The sequence below is a fragment of the Mustela nivalis genome, assembly GCF_964662115.1.
Source record: "Mustela nivalis genome assembly, chromosome: 4".
NCBI classification, from domain to species: Eukaryota; Metazoa; Chordata; class Mammalia; order Carnivora; family Mustelidae; genus Mustela; species Mustela nivalis.
This window is the reverse complement of record NC_139023.1, coordinates 61,303,858-61,323,804: the sequence shown is the minus strand read 5'-3', so window position 1 is coordinate 61,323,804 and position 19,947 is coordinate 61,303,858. Positions and strand designations below refer to the sequence as shown.

Below are 19,947 nucleotides of genomic sequence, written 5' to 3'. Positions count from 1 at the left end.
CTTGGGGCCAGTGGCGGGCCTGGGTACTGTGCCGTTGGTCAGCACCAGGCTTGTAAGCTTTGTTACTGCAGGTGAACCCCTGCCTGGGAATCTAGGCACTGGGAATCCAGGTTCCTGGGTCTTCAAATCAGTTCTGCCTTCAAGTTCCTCTGTGACTTGGGCAGTTCATCTCAGTGACCTTGTCATCTCATTCCCTGCAAAGCTGCTTCTCCTCTGGCACTCCCTATCGCAGCATCTAATGTGCAGGACACTAGGACTTATCCTGATTCCTCCTCCCCTGGACACTGTGCCCCACCACTCACCAAGCGAACCCATCTGCTTATCCCTGTGCCCACTGCCACTACTCTAATCCAAGCTCCCATCTCTATACTGGACCAGTGCAGTATCTCTGGGTTTGACTGGGGTCAAATATTTTCTCCACACGGCAGCCCAAGTCTTTTTTTTTTTTTTTTTTTTTAAAGTAGGGTGTGGAGCCCAATGCATGCTTGAACTCAGGACCAGGAGATGATGATCTGAGCCGAGATCAAGGGTGGACACTTAACTGACTGAGCCACGCAGGCCTCTTTTTCTCAAGTATATAGCTTATCCCATTGTGCCTTACTTCCACCTGTGGAGGACTGCTCAGGACTCTTGAATATAGCTAAGCCTCCACTGGTGCTCTTGCTCCCCATCAGGGTTTGTGAGAAGTCAACCCCAGGCAGGATCCAGCCCACAAACAGAAGGCTCGCTCCTTCCTTCCTTCCTTCTTTCCTTCCTTCCTTCCTTGTCAAATGGTTTCCAATATTTAAAAATCAAGAAATACAACATAAATAGTGGGATTCTAACTTCTCCTGGAAATCAGAAAATCTATCAGCTGCAGCCCAGCATCTGGTGTGGAAACAGCAGCAGCTGGTCTCACTGGACGGGGCTTGGCCCCCAAGCCACCACAGGACCGACCACTAAGCCCCTAATCTTGCCCACCCTTCATTGTACCTCATGGCATGTGGGGGTCCTTGCTCTCGGAATGTGGCCCCTCTTACCTTCCCAGTGCCTCCCTCCTCTCTCCCTCGCAATGCCCCATCCCCCTGGGGCTTCGGCTCTGGACAAATGACAGGGCCTTCACTTATACCTTCCCCTCCACGTGGAACAGTCTCTTGCCTCTGCCACTCTCTCCCTCCATCAGCCTGACCTGGGTAAGTCCTACTAATCCTCAAGACATGATTTTCAATGTCACTTCTAGAGGAAAACCAGCCATTCTGGGCACCCTGCTCTAAGGACAGTGCCCTACCTTCCTTCTCCCCATCATGCTGGTGATCTCTGGTTACTTGCCTTTCCTGTGAATTCCCCAAGGAATTCCTTGTGCACAGCCACCAAAAACCAGCCCAACACATGGCACAGAGAACCTTTCAAATATTTGCTGAATAAGGGAGTTAACTTGCCACCCCTGGATTTCATGTACATACACATCAGTAAGACAGGATTTACCAGGGGGAAAAGACACAGAAGCAAACAGAAATGACAACATGGGACAGGTACCTGCTGCATAAGGTGTCTGTTCCAGGGACATGCGGAACAGTGTCATTGTTTGCCAGAGATGTTCCCCAGAGGAAGTCATGCTGGAGTGGAGCCTGGGGACTTGGAAGCATGCCAGCTACCGAGGAGGACTCTGGCTCATGGAGGTAGTGAGCTGCCCAGGGTTACAGGGTCTATGCAGACCACGAACATCATAAATGTCAGAATATACCCAGTTCATGTACATGCCCAAAGCTGCGGCTCCAGCACCCAACTCAGTATTCAAGAATGTGTTGAATGAGTAAAGGAGTGAGAGAATGAAGAGACAAGACAGAGGTTTAAGAAAGACTGAAGGACAGGTTACGGGTGGAATGTTTGCGCCCCCCCACCCCAATTCACATGTTAAAAACCTAGCCCCAAGGTGATGATTTTAGTATGTGGAGCCTCCGGGAGGTGATTAGGTCATGAGGGTGGAGCCCCCACCAGCAGGATGAATGCTTTTATCCAAAAAGACCTGAAAAAGAGAATCTCTCTCCCCATTTGAGGACAGAATGAGAAGGCAGCGGTCCACAAGGCAGGAAGTGGACCCTCTCCAGATCTGGTCCCCTGATCTCAGACTTCCCGCCTCCAGAACTATGAGGGGTACAAACTATCTTGTTTGTAAGCTGCCCAGCCTATGGTATTTGCTACAACCACCTGAGCTCCCAGTGACAGGAAGGACCCAAAGCTGATGTGAGGCATGTGATGAGGAACTGGAACTTATCTTGAAAGAGAACAGTTTAGCCTCAATGGGGGCAGATGTTTGTTTACTTTTTTACTCCGAGGACCACAGTCCTATTTGTTGACTTTAAAATACACTTTTACATTTAAGGGGTAGAGTCTGCCATTGTTACATCATTTTTATCACACATTTGACACATGGGGAAAGGCAGGCGGAGGGCATGGAGCTTTTCTTCCTTCTCCCAAATGTCACTCTCCCACCACTGTCCATGTTCACCAACCTGGAAGCTCTCTGAACCCCATCCTTTGTGGGGGGTTGTGGAGGCTGCATTACAAAGGCAGGGCCATTGGCGACTGATACACTGTCAAACGTCACACACAAAATGTTGACTTTTAGAATTTTAAAATAAGAGTCTCTTTAATGTGGGATCTCACTTGGGTAAGGAGACTGTTTCCACTATGCTCGCATTAATTATAGAAATCATCACGCATGTGACAACCACAAATGTAAGGTGTGAGTTGTTTTGTTTTAGCAAAAGAGAAAAACAAAACAGCCACCATAATAACCCAAAAGGGCTGATAATGAAAGATGAGAAGATGTTTCCTCAGTGACCGGGATCAGGTCAAGTAAAAAAAGGCCTACACAACACACTTCAAAAATGGTTAAAATGCTAAATCTTATGCATAGTTTAACATAATAAGAAGTGTCAACAAACACTCGAAAATATTTTTAAGTGATAAATGCCATCCAGTCCCATTATCTTGCCAGGCATGACTCTTCAGCTTGCAAAACCTTCCCTGAATGAGTCAGGAGCTAGTGTCAGGGTCACTGAGGCTCAGGCAGAAAGGGGCCCTATATCTACCTACCTAAGCTCTTAGTGTCTTATTGTGAATTATAAAAAGAAACATATATTTTGGTCTTCCTCATTCCTGACACAGAGCTTCTAAAACCCTTGGAATTTCCTAAGAGATATGTGTAATAAAGGTGTCTTGATATTCATAAAAAACCCTTTAAGCCACACCTGAGTTTATGTTAATGAAGTGATTTTTGGAAAGCATCTAAGGATGGGGGCTGGATGCCACGGAGCCAATCAACTGAGTGACCTGAAACCTCCACGGAGGGCAAAGGGCTGGAGACTGAGTTCCCCTAATGATGGCCAGTGATCTCAACAATGCTGCCCTTGATTTTTGGTTTTTTAACTTAATTTAATTTTTTCAGTACCAGTGATCCATCTCCTCCCTCCCTCCAATCTTCCAGTGTAGGTGAGAAGGCCATGCCCTTCTTCCCTCATCCTGGTGGGACACACAGGAAGCAAGTCTGTGGACTCCATCTCCTCCTTCTCTCCCCAGGACCCCTGCCTCAGTCCCTCTCTCCAGTCTCTGCCGGTCCTCCCCTCCCTTCCGGCCCTTCCCCGCCAAGTCCACATGTCCATACCATCTCTACCTCCAGAGCCACCTTCTTTTTTTTTTTTTTTAATTTATTTTTTATTTATTTTCAGCATAACAGTATTCATTATTTTTGCACCACTCCCAGTGCTCCATGCAATCCGTGCCCTCTATAATACCCACCACCTGGTACCCCCAACCTCCCACCCTCCGCCCCTTCAAAACCCTCTGATTGTTTTTCAGAGTCCATAGTCTCTCATGGTTCACCTCCCCTTCCAATTTCCCCCAACTCCCTTCTCTCTATCTCCCCATGTCCTCCATGCTATTTGTTATGCTCCACAAATAAGTGAAACCATATGATAATTAACTCTCTCTGCCAGAGCCACCTTCTAACTTGGAGCTGGTCATGTCACTTCCCTGCTCAAGTGCCACTGGGCTCCCCAGTCCCCCAGGATGAAGTCTACTGAGGCTTAATGAACAGGCACCTCGCCTCTCGTGCTCCCCACACAGGCTTTCCCCTAGAACTTCAAGGTACTCGAATCCTGGCAGGGCTAGTCCTCATTGCAGGCTTTTTCTCCCATTACTCCCTTCTGCAATGTCTTCTCTCCAAACCCCATCATCACCTGCCTAACTCCTGCTCAACTACACAGCTCTGTCTAGAGGCCACCTCTTCTGGGAGGCCTTCCTTGATCCCACTCTCCCCACCCCAACCTGGGTGAGGCTTTCCTCCTTGCCAAGGCCACACAGCAAGTCAGCTGTTGAACTGGGATTCAAAGTCAGGCCCTCCCACTTCCCAAAACAGAAGACTGTGCAACCACATACGTATGCAGGAAAGAAAGAGCGAGGTAGAGCAAGGCAAAACATCTTGGAAAGATGTCCCAGCTATAGTAAATGAAAACAGCATGCTGCTGAACAATGTGCATGGCATGGTTCCATTTAAAAAATGTATATATGTTTATATAGGTTTGTATAAGCAAAGAAGAAAGTCTCAATAAATACAAATTGAGCTGCTGACAACAGCTATTAGATGAGCGGATCTGAACATTGTGTAAGGTTTGAATTTGTTATGTGTTTTTTATGTTCTAAAAACAAAACAAAACAAAACGAAAAAACAAATGCAAATCAAAGGAACTCAGCAGCTGTCTCCCAATAATAAGTGAAAGGCCTAAACACTCAGGAATTCTAAGCCTTTGGACGCAGGGCTCACCTCCGACTACCCTTGGTCCTGGAAGGGACACGGGGAACTGAGAGGACAGCATGAAATAAGAAGGGTCAAGGTGGGCTGGCAAGCCACACTTACCTTTCCCAGCAGCTCAGGCAGGCCCAGCACTTGCCCGGCGAACACGCCGATGCAGATGAAGATGGCAGTCACCTGCCCCAGAGAGCCACGGATCTCCTTGGGTGAGATCTCGTTCAGGTACATGGGGAGCACACTGAGGGCAATGCCTGTGAAGGAAGCATGGCAGCCATGAGAGGATAGTCTTCTCCAAGGGAGGAGTACCATGGTCAGTGTGAGGGCCATCATCCTCAAGGGAGACTGGTCAGAGCCCTTCCCTCTTCCACATGCCCTCTCAAGAACAGCAGCGTAGCCACAAGGCCACTCAGCATTCTGCACGGACTGCCCATGCTTTCACATGCCCTGTATTATTTCATCCTTAAAGTACGCATGGGAGGTAGATTTCATAGAAGGGGAAATAGATGATGATGGTGGTGGTGATAGTGGTGATGATGATGATGGTGATGGGGCTGATGGGGGTGATGGTGGCAATGGGAGTAAGGTGATGGTAGTGGTGATGGGATGGGGGTGATGGCTGTGAAGAAGGATGTGGTGGTGATGGTGGTAATGGAGGTGATAGTGGTGGTAGTGGTGATGGAGGTGAAGGTGGTGGAGGGGATGCTGGAGGTGATGGTGGAGGTGATGGCCGTGGAGAAGGATGTGGTGGTGATGGTGGTAATGGAGGTGATAGTGGTGGTGGTGGTGATGGTGATGGAGGTGAAGGTGGTGGAGGGGATGCTGGAGGTGATGGTGGGGGTGATGGCCGTGGAGAAGGATGTGGTGGTGACGATGGTAATGGAGGTGGTGGATGTGAAGGTGATGGTGGGCGGGGTGTCAGTGATGGTAAAGGTGGTGTTAACAGCCAACATACCCAGAGCTTACCAAGTAGCAGGGATCCTTCTTATCTCTTTACATATATTATATGTTTTTATAGTAAACCATTGAAGCAAATGTATTATTATTATCCTTATTCTAAACATAAGGAAGCTGCAGTACAGCTGGAATAACTTTCCCAAATCACCAAGTGACGTCCAGAGATGCCCAAAGAGATTATTTTGCCCCGAAGATCAGGTCTCTGATTCTTGAACTCGAGCTCTTCCCACTAGCTAGCTGTGCCTCTATGTAAATCAGGGCACTCAGGTCGAGCAGATACTGTATTACCCAGTTTACAGCATTTTATAAGTGCTTGTCAGTTTCAAGAAAGTTTTCCACCTGCAGCTGGGTGGAAAAGCCCTTCACAGGCCTGCCAGTGTATACAGATGCACTTGTCCCAGGCCGACTCACAGCGTGTTGGGAACACAGAGCCTCATTTCATAGGCCTTCCTCTTCTTTGAGGTGCACGGCCTGATGGTGCACAAGGAGTGGTCAGGGGCACACTCCCTCACACAGGGCTAGCTTAGTTGCCCCAGTCGTCCTAGAGTCCGATTTGAGCAGCAGCTCTCAGCTTGTGAAAAGCAGAAGGGACCTCGGAAAATATTCTCTAGGGAATTCAGAGATGCTGAAGGAAATACTTTAGGGACAACTGGAAATGTACATTTTCCTACAGAGGTGCAAAAAAATTTGAGTCCAGTCCAAAACATTTTACTAAACAGAATAGTCTTAATTTTTGAAAATGAAAATATGACCCACATCTTTAAATTGTACAATGTGGTCCGGGGAATGATCACAAAATGCATACAGCTGTGCAACCCCCAGCTAGGTCAAGAATCAACCTACACTACCAGCATCCCAGAAGCCCCCCACCCTGTGCTTCCTCAGAAGCCTCATCCTCCCCCTTCTCCCCAGAGGCCCCCGCCAGCCTGACTGCTATCACCAATGCTCCATGTGTGGAACCATAGCCGATGCATTTCTTTTGTCTCTCATCTCTTTGTGTTTTTCATGGGTGTGAAATGCATCCATGTTGTAGCATGCGTGTAACTGCAATTTATTTGTTTTTATTGCTTTGTAATAGTTCCAGGTATGAGTATATCCCACTTCATCCACCTTCCTATTGATGGACGCTCTGACATTTTCCAGTTTAGGATCAACACTAATAGGGCCCCATAAACATTCTTAAGCAAGTCTTTTGGTGCACATGTATGCACATTTATATATATAAATTGCAACCATAAGATACATTTGTTCGTTTTAATAGAGCCAATTTCCTGAAATTATCACGCCAATTTACATCTTTATGAGAGATGTATGAAATATACTTTGCTCCACATTTTTGGCCAATATTCGGCATTATTGGTCTTTTTAATTTTTAGCAATCATGGCTTTAATCTGCATTAAATTACTTATTTAATTACTAATTTCTAATTAGTAATTACTAATGAGAGATTTTATTTTAATTCCAGTATGATTAACATTCAGTGTGACATCAGTTTCAGGTGGACAATATAGTGAATTGACACCCCATACAACACCCAGCGCTCATCACGACAAGTGCCCTCCTTCATCCGCAGCCCCTATTCCCCACACCCCCCCACCTCCCTGATAACCATCAGTTGTTCTCTAGAGAGAGTTAAGAGTCTGCTTCTTGGTTTGTCTCTCTCTTTTTTTCCTTTTTTTATTTCTCAAATTCCACATATGAGTGAAATCATATGGTATTTGTCCTTCTCTGACTGACTTATTTTGCTTAGCATTATACTCTCTAGCTCCATCCATGTCATTGCAAAGGACAAGATTTTATTCTTTTTGATGGCTGAGTACTATTCCTCTGTGTGTGTGTGTATGTCTGTGCGCGCGTGCGCGTGTATTCCACATCTTCTTTATCCATTTATCTATTGAGGGGCACTTGGGCTGCTTCTATAATTTGGCTATTGTAAATAATGCGGCTATGAGCAGGAGCACATGTATTCCTTTAAATTAGTGTTTTTGTATTGTGGAAGTAAACACTCAGTCTTGTCACTTCTGGATCATAAGGGAGTTCTATTTTTAACTTTTTGAGGAATACTAATACGATTTTATGTACCTGTTGGCCATTTTTGTGAAGATGCCCATTCCATCTCTTAGCCATTTTTGTAAGAGTTTTTCTGTGTTTTTATTATTGATTTGTAAGAGTTCTTAATGTATTCTGTATATGAACCCTTTGTCGATTTCATTCACTGCAAATATTTTCCTGCTCTCTGTGTTTGTCCTTCATGAATGGTGATTTTTTTGCATGAGGTCTTTAATTTTAATGTATTTCAATTTATCAATTCTTTTACTTTAAACTAGTGCTTTTCTGCCTGTTTAAGAAATCTTCTCCTATCCTAAGATGGTGGAAAGTCTATATAGCATGTTATCTTTTAGAAAATTTCCTGTTTTACCGCTCATCTTTAGAGCTGCAATCCACGTGGGACTGATTGCGTGTATGAGGTAAAGTGGTATTCAAGTTTTATTTTTAATGGAATGAAAATGTCACTGTCAACACAGATGCAGCATTCAGCCTCTTGGATGGTGCAGTCTGTGCTTTATCCCTAAGACAATTCCCCAAGGAGGAGCGGCAGCAGAAAAATACACACACCAACTCTTGACCCATAAACCTCTGCTTTACATAAACAACTAAGCTGTAGAAATAGTAACTAAAGCTATCACTGTAGAAATTCCATGGCTGTACACATAAGCAAAAAGGGTTCTTTTATGGTTGCAAGATGAGTACTCTCCTTCCTTGTTACCCCAAGAATTGATATTTCTGGAAAGATGCAACACATAAAAGTATTCTGTTTTAAGCAAATGTCACATATAATTTTCCAAGCCCCAAAACATAGGTGCATATACACACCTGTTCCATTCTTGGAGTCAGCAGCCCCCCTCAGGCTACCACTGGGGCCTGTTCTCATAGAGCACAATTATGACCGAGGACCAGCTGCAGTACACAACTGCTGGGAACCCCAGCTGATATTATTTGCTGAAAAGACACCCCTTCCCTTCAGCTCTCCAGCTACCACTTTGCCATAGGTTAGTGTCCATATATGTATGGGTCAACTTCAGAAGTCTCATTTCTCTTTCATTGATCTATTTTTCTGTCTTTGCCCCAATCTGTACTGTCTGAACCACTGTAACTCTCTAAGTGTTGATATCCAGAAGATTAAGTGTTCCAATTTTTCTTCTGGAAGATGATCTGATGAATTCTCAGGACTACGCATTTTCATATACATTTTAGAAGCAGCCTGCAATTTCCATTTTACAAAACCTGCTTGGATTTGTTTGGGTTTGTGCTGTATCTATGGATCAATACAGAGGGAAAACCTTCATAATGTGGAGTCTTCCAATTCATGAACACAGACCACCCCCTATTTATGTGTCTAATTTCTCTCCACAATATTTTATAGATTTTTTGTAGATAATAAGGAGATGAGCATTGCGTATTTCCCATTGGACTTATTCTTGGGTAATGGGTTTCTATAACATTTCAGATGGTATAACTTATAAATTTAATTCTCTACACACAAATAAAATTACTTTTAGTTTGTTGATCTTACAAAGAAAGGCGACATTGCGTTTAGTATTACAAGCATACAAGTATGATGACCTTTTATCCAGAGACCCTGGCAGCCAAATCCACTCACACATTCTGAGGTTTATTTACAGATTCTTTTAGATGTTTTATACATTCGTGATACCTGTGACAGATGACAGTTTTAGTTCATCTTTACCAATCTTTATATCTTACATTAAAAAAGTTTTTGTTTGCCTCATTGCATTAGCTAGGACCTCTTGTACTATGATGATTTGGAGTGGTGACAGCATATATCTTGTCTTGCTCTTGAGCTCAGAGAAAAATCTATTAACAGTGTACTCAATATGACTACTGCTATAGGTTTTGGTAGATAGCCTTTATTGGTTTAAGAAAATTAGTTGGTTTAGAAAAAAATTGACTAGATGTGTCTTTCCTTTTCTTTTTTACCATAAATAGATACTGAACATCATCAAATGACTTTTCTGCATGTATCAAATAATATGATTTTTGTCTAAAATGTATTCTGTAAACATGAACTATCTTGATTGATTCTAAAATGTTAATCCAATCTTCCATTGCTGGAAAAACTCAGCTCAGTCTCAACATATCTTTTTATGTTTTATTGTTGAAATATTGTTATGTTTATTGTTAAAATTGCTAATTCTTTGTTTAGGATTTTTATATCTATGTTCCTTAACCTGTAATTTTTTTCCTGCAAAGTTCTTATTGGGCTAGCTATCAAAGATACGCTCATCTCATAAAATGAGTTGGGAAGTATTCCCCCGGAAATGTTTATAAGGAGTTGGCATTGTTCTCTTTTAAAGGAAATTTGAATCTCTTTTGATGGAAAGTTTTCAAGTATATGTTCAACTTATTTAATAGACTAGGACTATTCAGATACTCTATTTTTTCTCTCATTGCTATTGGTTAAGTTTTTTTCTTTCTAGGCATTTGTACCTTTCATTTACATTTTCAAATATATCACATCATGATATATTCTCTCTCTATGCTTCAGGATCTATCCACTTAGTTCTTAATTTAGTTATTAATTCCTTCTCTCTTTGTAAACAGTCTCACAAGGTGTTTATCAATGTTATTAATCTCTTCTAGAACTTACTTTGACCTTGCTGATGCTTTCCAATGAAACTCCCTTTTCTAACTTCTTAAGATGAAATCTTAGATTATTTTTAGCCTTTCCTGTTTTTAGCCTTTGAGGTTATAAATTTTACATGAAATATGGCTTTAAAATGTCTTGTGTAGTATTTTCATTATCATTTAATTCAAACAACTTGAAAAATTCCATTGTGATTTCTTTTTGCCCCTTCAGTTACTTGGAAACACACATTCATTACTTAGTGTGTGCTACTTACATCTAAATTTCCAAACTTATGAGAATTTTATCCCTATATTTTTGTAATTAGCTTCTAACTCAATTCTGTTATGATCAGGGAACACAGTCCAACTTTAATCTTTTGAAAGATTAAAAATTTTTATAAATGGCCCATGAATGCCGAAAAGGAGTATGTGTTATACGGTCCTAAGACTTAGTGTTCCATATATGTTAATTAGCTCATATGTGTCCATTGTGTCGCTCAAACCTTCTACTGCTGTTTTTGTCCACTTGTTCTATCAGATACTGAGACCATATTTCTCATTTTCGTTTGGCTAATTTTCAGTTTATACTCATTTTCAGTTTATACATTGTGATGCTCTATATGAAGTGCATATCAGCTTTAGAATTGTAATCCTGATGCACTGAGAGCTTCTCTCATTTCTGGTTATCCTTCTTGCCTTAAGATCTACTTAGTCTGTTAGCAGTGTTGCTGTACTGGATTTACAGGTGTGGGTTTTGCCCATCATCTTATTCTCAGTCTTCCTATATCTTTATATCTAAGGTACAAACAGCATATACACAGGTATTTGTTTTATCCAATGTAACCATTCTTCCTTTTAATTGGAGCACTGGCATACTTGTGTTTAAATACAACATCCCACCATTGGCTGTTCTATGTGGCACTCTTCTATATCCTGTGTTTTCTTTTTTAATTCCTTATTTAAATTCAATTTAGTTGGAGTATTTTCTCTCCTCTTCTGCTTTCTTCAGGATTACTTTTTTCCTTTTTAAGATTTTTTTATTTATTGACTTGAGAGAGAGACAGTGAGAGAGAGCATGAACGAGGAGAAGGTCAGAGAGAGAAGCAGACTCCCCATGGAGCTGGGAGCCCGATGCAGGACTCGATCCCGGGACTCCAGGATCATGACCTGAGCCGAAGGCAGTCGTCCAACCAACTGAGCCACCCAGGCGTCCCGGATTACTTTTTTTTTTAAGTCATTTGATTGTTCTATGTTATTTTCTCTTCTTTTAATAATTGCTCCAAAGATCATTTTATGAATCTGTGTCTTATTTAAATCTGATATGAATTAGTACTTTTAGTATTTCCTGGGTAATGCTAATAATTTAATACACACCAACTTTAGTTACTATCTTCTTGATTTGTATGCTATTTTAATTGTGTATTTTAATTTTTTCTGTCTTTTTTCTTTTTACACACACACATACATACAGAGACACACACACAAACTCAGAGACATGCACATACACAGAAACACACAGAGACACACACACACAGACTCAGATACATACGCATATATGCACAACTGCAGAAACACACATATACACAGACTTAGGCACACACAGAGACACACAGATACATACTCATACACTCACAGACTCAGACAAACACACAAACACACACTCCCAGACACATACACACATATCCAGACACATACACATAGATTCAGACACATAGACACATATACAGATACACAGACTCAAACACACACAGACACAGACACATATATGCACACATGCAGAAACATACCAACACACAGACACACTGACATACACATAGACAAGAGACATGCACACACACAAAGAAACACACACAGACACATACACAGATATATACACACATACAGACATGCACACATGCAGAAACACACATACACAGACCCAGACACACACAGAATCAGACACATATACACATACACAGAGACACACACAGACTCAAACACAGAGACATATATGCATAGATGCAGAAACACACAGGCACACAGACATACACAAACACAGAGACATGCACACACATAGAAACACACAGATACACATGCACCCCTGTACAGTATCTGAACATTGTCAGGTAGCTTTGAGGAAATAGAAGCTCAGAGGGGTAAAGAAGTCTGTCTGAGGTTACCTGGCTGGTAAGCAGCTGGGCCGAGACCAGAATCCACCCTTCTGAACAACTCACATGCTCTTTGTCATGTTATGATTTGACTCAAATCATAATAATAAGTGAATAATAGTATTAGTGTTTTTATTAGTTTCCTACTGCCGCTGTAACAAATTGCCACAAACTTAGCGATGTAAAACACTACAAATTTCTTATCACACAATTCTAGAGGTCATGAGTCTAAAACGGGACTTGGACTACATATGATCCTTCTGGAGGTTCTAGGGGAAAGTCTGTTCCCACCCCTTTCCCAGCTTCCAGAGGTGTCCACACCCAGTGGCTTGTGGCCTTCGCCTACCCCCAGCCTACCCCTGCGTCACTGCAGCCTCTGCTCTCACCTGCTGGTCTCCTTGCTCTGGCTCTGACTCCTCCTTCCTCTTTCACTTATCAGGACCCCTGCGATCTTATGGGACCCACCTGAATAATCCAGGTAAAGACTGTCTCACGGTCCTTAACTTAATCCCGTCTACAAAGTCCAGTTGCCCCATCAGCTCACATTTGCTGGTTCCAGGGATGAGGATGTGGATGTCTTTGGGGCAGTAAGCAGAATATTGATAAATAACAATTTGCTTATAAGAGTGGCCCATAGCCTTGCTGGGAGCCTGGGCTGGGACATGACTGGGTAGGGCCTTGGGGCATGGTACACATAAGCTGACCCCACCAGACAGGAGGGCCAGTGTTTCTGCCCTATACTCTTATTTCACAGTCTCCTCTTCTGTGATGTTTAATGAGTAAACAATACAGCTGTGCGTGACATGTGAGCTCCGGAAGCTTCCAGAGAACATTCAAGATAGTAGCTCTAAGATGGGTACAAAAAGGAGCCAAACCAGAATTTTAGAGCTGGTAGCAACCTCAGGTCCCAGAGTCCAGTTCTCCTTACTTTCTAGATGATATTACTAGCCCAGAGAAGTGAAATGATCGTCCCACAGTCACCTGGTAAGTCACTGGTAGAACAGAACTTAAAACCACATCCTTGACCCTGATTTCATGTTCTTTCCATGTCATATACTTCTCTAAATGCTGCTGCTCAAATGTGTCCACCAGAGACCAGCTAAAGTGCTTGCTGAGCTTGTCTATGAGAGAGTTCCTAGTGCAGACATGGACTTGTACCCCTGGGAGTGTGGGTGGTCCTGGGGCAGCTTGGTGGGAACCTGTCCAGTGCAGTCTTCCACAAACACAAAACACCTCTGTACCCTTCTAATTTGACCTTAACATCTGCATGGATTTTGCCTCTAACACCAAGTTGCCCCAAGTCTGTTTCAATGTGAAAATGTGTTTCTTTTTTTTTAGAGAAAGAACACTTGGGGAAGGTGTCCAGGGCTTCTACTGTGACTCCAAATACTGCCCACAATCCTGGCTTGAGCAGCACAGCCTTCTGAAAATCCTCCAGGCTTGGAGCGCCTGGGTGGCTCAGTGGGTTAAAGCCTCTGCCTTCAGCTCAGGTCAAGATCCCAGGGTCCTGGGATTGAGCCCCATGTTGGGCTCTCTGCTCCGCAGGGAGCCTGCTTCCTCCCCCCTATCTCTCTCTGCCTGCCTCTCTGCCTACTTGTGATCTCTCTCTCTCTCTCTGTCAAATAAATAAAATCTTAAAAAAAAAAAATCTTCCAGGCATATCACTTGGCTTTAAATTATTTATTATGAGTAGGACAGACAATTCTATCTCCTGGACAGAAATTTTCCCTTATTTCTAACCAAATGCCTTCCTTTAAATGCCTGCAAGTCCCCAGCTCTGCTTTGAGAGGGTCTGACGAGAATAAATGACAGGAAGCCTCCATGTCTTGGCCCACCTCTAGTAGGTTGTATTCCAGAAGTCAGAGGGGTCTGGTTTTTTCCCCATTCCTTGTTCTTACTTTTTTTTTTTGTTTATTTTTGGAAATATCATCAGAAAAGGGGTCTAACAGATATCTGACTTGAATATGGGGCTTTGTAAAAATGGCCTCCCTCAAGTTCAGCTTATTTTTAATTAAGGAAACTCAGAGAGAAACTAGTTCTGTGAAGTAAGTGTCACCTTCCCCAGAAGAACTGGAGAGGTAAGACCACTGGAAAGAGGCTAATAGATAAAATGTAAATGTGCTGGAAAGGCAGACCCTCCATGGCCTCTGTTGGGAAAGGCCATGCATGCCACATCTCACCTAGCCTTCGTCCTGAGCGGGCAGGGCCTTTGAAACTGGATATTGTAGTCTACACCTGGGATGTATACCTTATTAGCTGAGAATAAAAGGAATAGCACCAAGAATGGCAATGATCCCGTCACCATTCCCGGCGGCGAGGAAGGCACCATAGGCCTGGAATGCAGTAAGTGCTTCTCACACATACCTGCTATCAGTTAATTTTTGCATCCCACTGAGCGGTGGGGGTGGGGGGGGGAGGGGCTTTCGATTAAGCCCCTTTGCCAGCCCGGGAAAGAGGCTAGGACTGTGAGGCAGAATGCTGCTGTGTGACCCCACTGGTTCACAGAACCCCTTGAGTCTGCATCCCTAGGGCATAGGTCCCTCCAACACTGATGGTGCCCCTGACCAGGGGGCTTGATTTGGTTAATGGGACACTGACAAGCGCCACGAGCAGTGACTTGACAGGTGCTTGCACATGGGGTCCTGCCCCCAGTACCACTCTCTGGCACTCTGGGGATCCCATGGGAAGATTGGGCCGCCCTATGGCAGGCTGAGAGACCACGTGGAGCCAGGATGAGCTGGCCCTGCAGGGATCCCCTGACACCAACCCAGCTGCCAAGAGCCGAATAGATGAGCGAGCCCATGTGAAGTCAGCCAGCTGCTGGCTGGGCTGCAGCCCACTGCGGCATGGGAGCGAGCCCAGCGGAGAGCTGCGGCGGTGGCCCACATTAGAACAGCCCCACCAGCCTGCGGAACCCCAAGTTCAGCAGAAGGGTTATTGCTTGAAGCCATTATGCTATGTTTGCTAGTGGCTTCAGATAGCAAAACATAACTGATACAAAATAATGAAATCAAGCTAGGTTTTGGGGGACCTAGTTAGTGTAAACACACAGACCTCAGCCTTAACCACTTCAGTCACATGTCTCTGAGCCTTGGTGTCCTTGATGAAAAATGACAAATTGACAGTCCTTCAGCATTAGCAGGAGATCAGAGCAGAAGAAACCATAAACAGGACTGGTTAACTGCAAAGCACCACATAAACTCCAAGCATTATTCTTACCAAATAACATTTTCTATAGCCAACTCCTTTCTACTTGAATACCAAGACGGAGAAGTAATTTCACCCCGAGTCTGGTTATTACTAATCCTGAATATTTCCCACCAGCAGCAGAAAGGAACAGGAAGTCTTCTCCCCTGACCTTCCTCAGGTCCTCTCTCTCCTGCTTACCTCTCCCTGATATATATTTGTTGTTGGGCTCACTCCCAAAAGCGTGGTGCCTGCAGCGTGCAAGAATCAGCAAGGAAGGGAATTAGCCTTTTAACAAGCTCACAGGTTCCAACAGCATTTGGCAGATTACATATACATATGTAATACACACACACACACACACACACACGGCATTTTGTGAACGTTATGACAGTCCTTCAAAGTAGGTATTGTCATTTCCATTTTACAAATGGGGAAACTGAGGCTCAGAGCCATTTAAGCAACTTGCCAGAGTCAGTAATTGGCAAATAATAGAACTTCAATGCAAAGGCAGGGATTTCTAATCCAAAAGCCTGCAATCTTTCCACAAATATTACTGACTTGAAATATTTTAAAAGAAAGCAGGGCTGGTTGGTTGGTTGGCTGGGTATAATGACATATTTTGAGGCTCCTGCTCTCTCACACCCCAGAGCCAGCAGCTGGCTGCACCTCGCTACCTCCTGGCCACCATCTTGTCCCCCAATAGCTCTCTCCCCTGGAAAACTGGCTCCCTGATTCCACTCCTACCCTCCTTTACACTCTTCTCTACACAAAAGCAGGAGGAATCTTACTGAAACACAAAACCAGCTCATGTCACATTCCTCTCAACCCTCCTCTGGCTTCCCATTACCCTTGGCATAAATCCTGCAAGGCCCAACGTGATGTGACTGGCCCCTCTTCAATGTCATCTGCAACCTCTCTCCCCAGCTCACCAAGTTCCAGATGTGCTGTCTCCTCACTCTCCCTTCGATGTGTCAAGCATGAGTCTATCTAAGAGCCAGTGCACTCTTCTCTTGGTCAAGAACCCAATTCCCCTGATAGTCTCTTGGTTCTCCCACTTGGTTCATTTTGATATCTGCTTATATGTTTCCTACACTAAGTGGTCCTCCCTGGCTGGCCTATCTAAAATAGCCCCCACTATCCTCCTGTCCTACTTCAATTTTGTCCTAGGGCTTGCCTATCTAGCTTACGTATCCAATTATGTATCCACCCACCCACTAGAATGTAAGCTGCAGTGGTAGGGAGTAGGGGAGTTCATTTACCACTGTGTCCACAGTATGGAGAAGAATGCCAGACACAGCAGATGCTCCATAATGAATGCTCAGTGAATACATGAAAGAATGAATAAGTCAGAGGCGCAGAGAGGAAACACAACCCTCATTAAAAACTCCCTGGAAACCACAGACAACCTTGGAATATGAATTTTACAGTGAAGTTGACAAAGCAAAAGGCATGACATACTACTGAAGACCATCCAGGTCTTTGGAGTTGACTTGGGTCTCTCCCAGTTAGTTTTTCTCAGTTAGCAGGCCAGAGCCTCATGTGTGGTTCATCTCATGGGACTGCCCTCCTTTATGCAGACTTCTTGCATCCTTGGTCCCTGGCAACTCAATACTAATAGGAGACCAGTCATGTGACAGCTCCAAACACCACTCATACTTTCAAACACCCCCGAGGATCATGTCCTGCCCTGCCTTGGTGAAGGCTTACCTCCATCCACGCCCATGATGAAGCGTCCCACAATGAGCATCTCGAAGGCTCCTGCCTGGAGGGAACAGGCCATCAGCAGTGCAGCAGAAATTGCAAACCCATTGTTGACCAGCAGAGTATACTTCCTGGAAAACAAAGGGTTGTTTGATGAGGAGGCCCACCATGAGGACGTCAACCTATCCATCTGAGAAGCAGGGGTCAGGCCTTCAAAATGGAACAGCAGAGCAAGACTCAGGCACAGTAGAAAGAGCATTAGCCTAAGGGTTAGAAATGGGCCAGAGCCCTAGAAGCCCCCACTTGCCACCTTTGGCTCTGTGACTCTGAGCAAGGTATTTCTTCCCTCTCGGTTCACCACTGGGACTGATTAGGTCACCTTCAAAAGCACTGTCGTGATCCATGAATTACCTGATTCACTACTATATGTATCAATTCTAAGACCTTCACTTAACATTTCTTATATCAAGATGTGTCTTAGAATCCAAGAGTCAGAACTCAGGCAGGGAAATGGAAACCACCCTAGTGCTTTTAACAGAGAGAATTTAACTAGGTAGTTGGTTAGGCAGGCACTGGGAGACTGAGATGTCAAAGGGGGAATCTCTGAACAGAGGTGCTATCCATTTGGTGCTGACACTTTAGGGGCTTGGAAGAGGGATCTTTAACCCTTGGCTTATCTTCAAGGATGGGCACTGGCCCACTGGGGCTGATACTCTGAGGGGCACCATATTCTGGGGAGTAGACATAATCTGGGAATTAGACTCAACTGCCAAGTTCACTGCTGGGACTAGTAGGAAATTCAACCAAACCAAAAGGACCAAGCCACTTGTCCCTGCTCCTCTAGTGCCCCTCTTGTCAAAGGGCAGATGAGGCATGCCAATCCTAGCCCCTGCATCATAGAGCAGAGCATCAAGAGTAAGTTTGGAGTGGAGAGACAATAGCTTAATAACCTCCCTCCCTCCTTTCCTTCCCTCTTCCCTTCTCTTCCCTTGCTTTCCTTCTCTTTCTCTCTTCCTCTCTCCCTCCCTCCCTCCTCTGCAGTTCATGTAACAATGCTTCTTACATGTGATGACATCTTCAATTTGATGATGTCACAGCACTAACTGTGAGATTGAACTAATCCCCTTGAATACAGTCAGTCAAACCCCTATGGCAATATTATTAGCTGTTCTGTTCCAGGACTACTCTCACTATTCTGTGAACATATCCCTAAGACCTCCTGGTTGAGAAGCATGACTTGTTTGGAGGCCTGGAGACCCAGGTCCCTGCACCAACTGGAGCTTTTATGAGCTAGGTGACTTTGTACTTGATTGCTTTGTGTTTTCTTTTCCTCACTTATAAAATGATGACAATAGTGCATCCTTACTGAACACTGGCTTTATGACAAACCCAATCCTAAGTACTTTATATGAATAGCTCAACTGATGCTCAAAATGATCCTGTGAGGTAGGCACGTTATCATCCCTATTTTATAGATAAATTAACAAGGATATAGACAAATTGGAAACTTATTTTAGGCCATACAATTAGTGAATCAAGAAGCTGCAGGAAAACACCATAGCTTCTCACAGGGCACTTTTCCCCTAATGATTCAATGAGTTAACAAATACTAAATTATTTTGTAAATTGCAAGAAACTAGGGACTTGAAAGGGGCTTTGTTATTACTTTTGGGAGTTAGAACCCTTAAATTCCAGGCCAGGGCTCTTTACACAATTTTTTACTTATCTCAAACATTTCATTAAACTTTTCTACTTCCTACATCTTCTTAGAGAATCCCAAAGCTAATGACTTTTGTGGCTCAGTGATGATGGTATAAAGACTGCTCATGGCAAAGCTTTCTATGTTGATGAACAACTTCTAACAGTGAACAACTGAAACAATCCAGGTGTCCTTCAGTAATAGACTATTTACATAAATTATGACACATATCTATAATGGCACATTGTACACACATTAAAGCACAAAGGGCTTTGTATATTCTATGTGGTAAGATCAAGAAGCTGACAGCCTTCCCTTTGAGATCAGGAACACAACAAGGATGCTCACTGTCATCACTCTTGTTCAACATAGTATTAGAAGTACTAGCAACAGCAATCAGACAACAAAGAGAAATAAAATGTATTCAAATTGGCAATGAAGAAGTCAAACTCTCTCTCTTCACAGATGACATGATACTTTATATGGAAAACCCAAAAGACTCCAACCCCAAACTTCCAGAACTCATACAGCAATTCAGTAATGTGGCAGGATACAAAGTAAATGTACAGAAATCAGTGGCTTTCTTATACACTAACAATGAAAACACAGAAAGGTAAATTAGAGAATTGATTCCATTTACTATAGCACCATAAGAACTATGGTTAGGAATAAACCTAACTAAAGAGGTAAAGGATCTGTACTTGAGGAACTACAGAACACTCAGGAAGAAACTGAAGAAGACACAAAAAGATGGAAGATAATTCTTTCCAGTCAGAAAAATAAACATTGTTAAAATGTCTATACTGCTAGAGCAATC

At 43.6% G+C, this 19,947-nt stretch overlaps 1 protein-coding gene across 13 annotated transcripts in view; it reads right to left on the bottom strand.

The window, feature by feature from the left end:
* Positions 1-19,947, bottom strand: part of SLC2A9 (solute carrier family 2 member 9) — a 223,187-nt gene that overhangs the window by 127,253 nt on the left and 75,987 nt on the right. For all 13 annotated transcript variants that reach the window (XM_082728528.1, XM_082728535.1, XM_082728532.1 and 10 more), the window contains 2 exons: positions 17,438-17,562; positions 4,898-5,043 (listed from right to left, as the gene is read on the bottom strand). In XM_082728528.1, the coding sequence (XP_082584654.1) occupies positions 4,898-5,043; positions 17,438-17,562 (271 nt within the window). The remainder of the gene's footprint in view (positions 1-4,897; positions 5,044-17,437; positions 17,563-19,947) is intronic.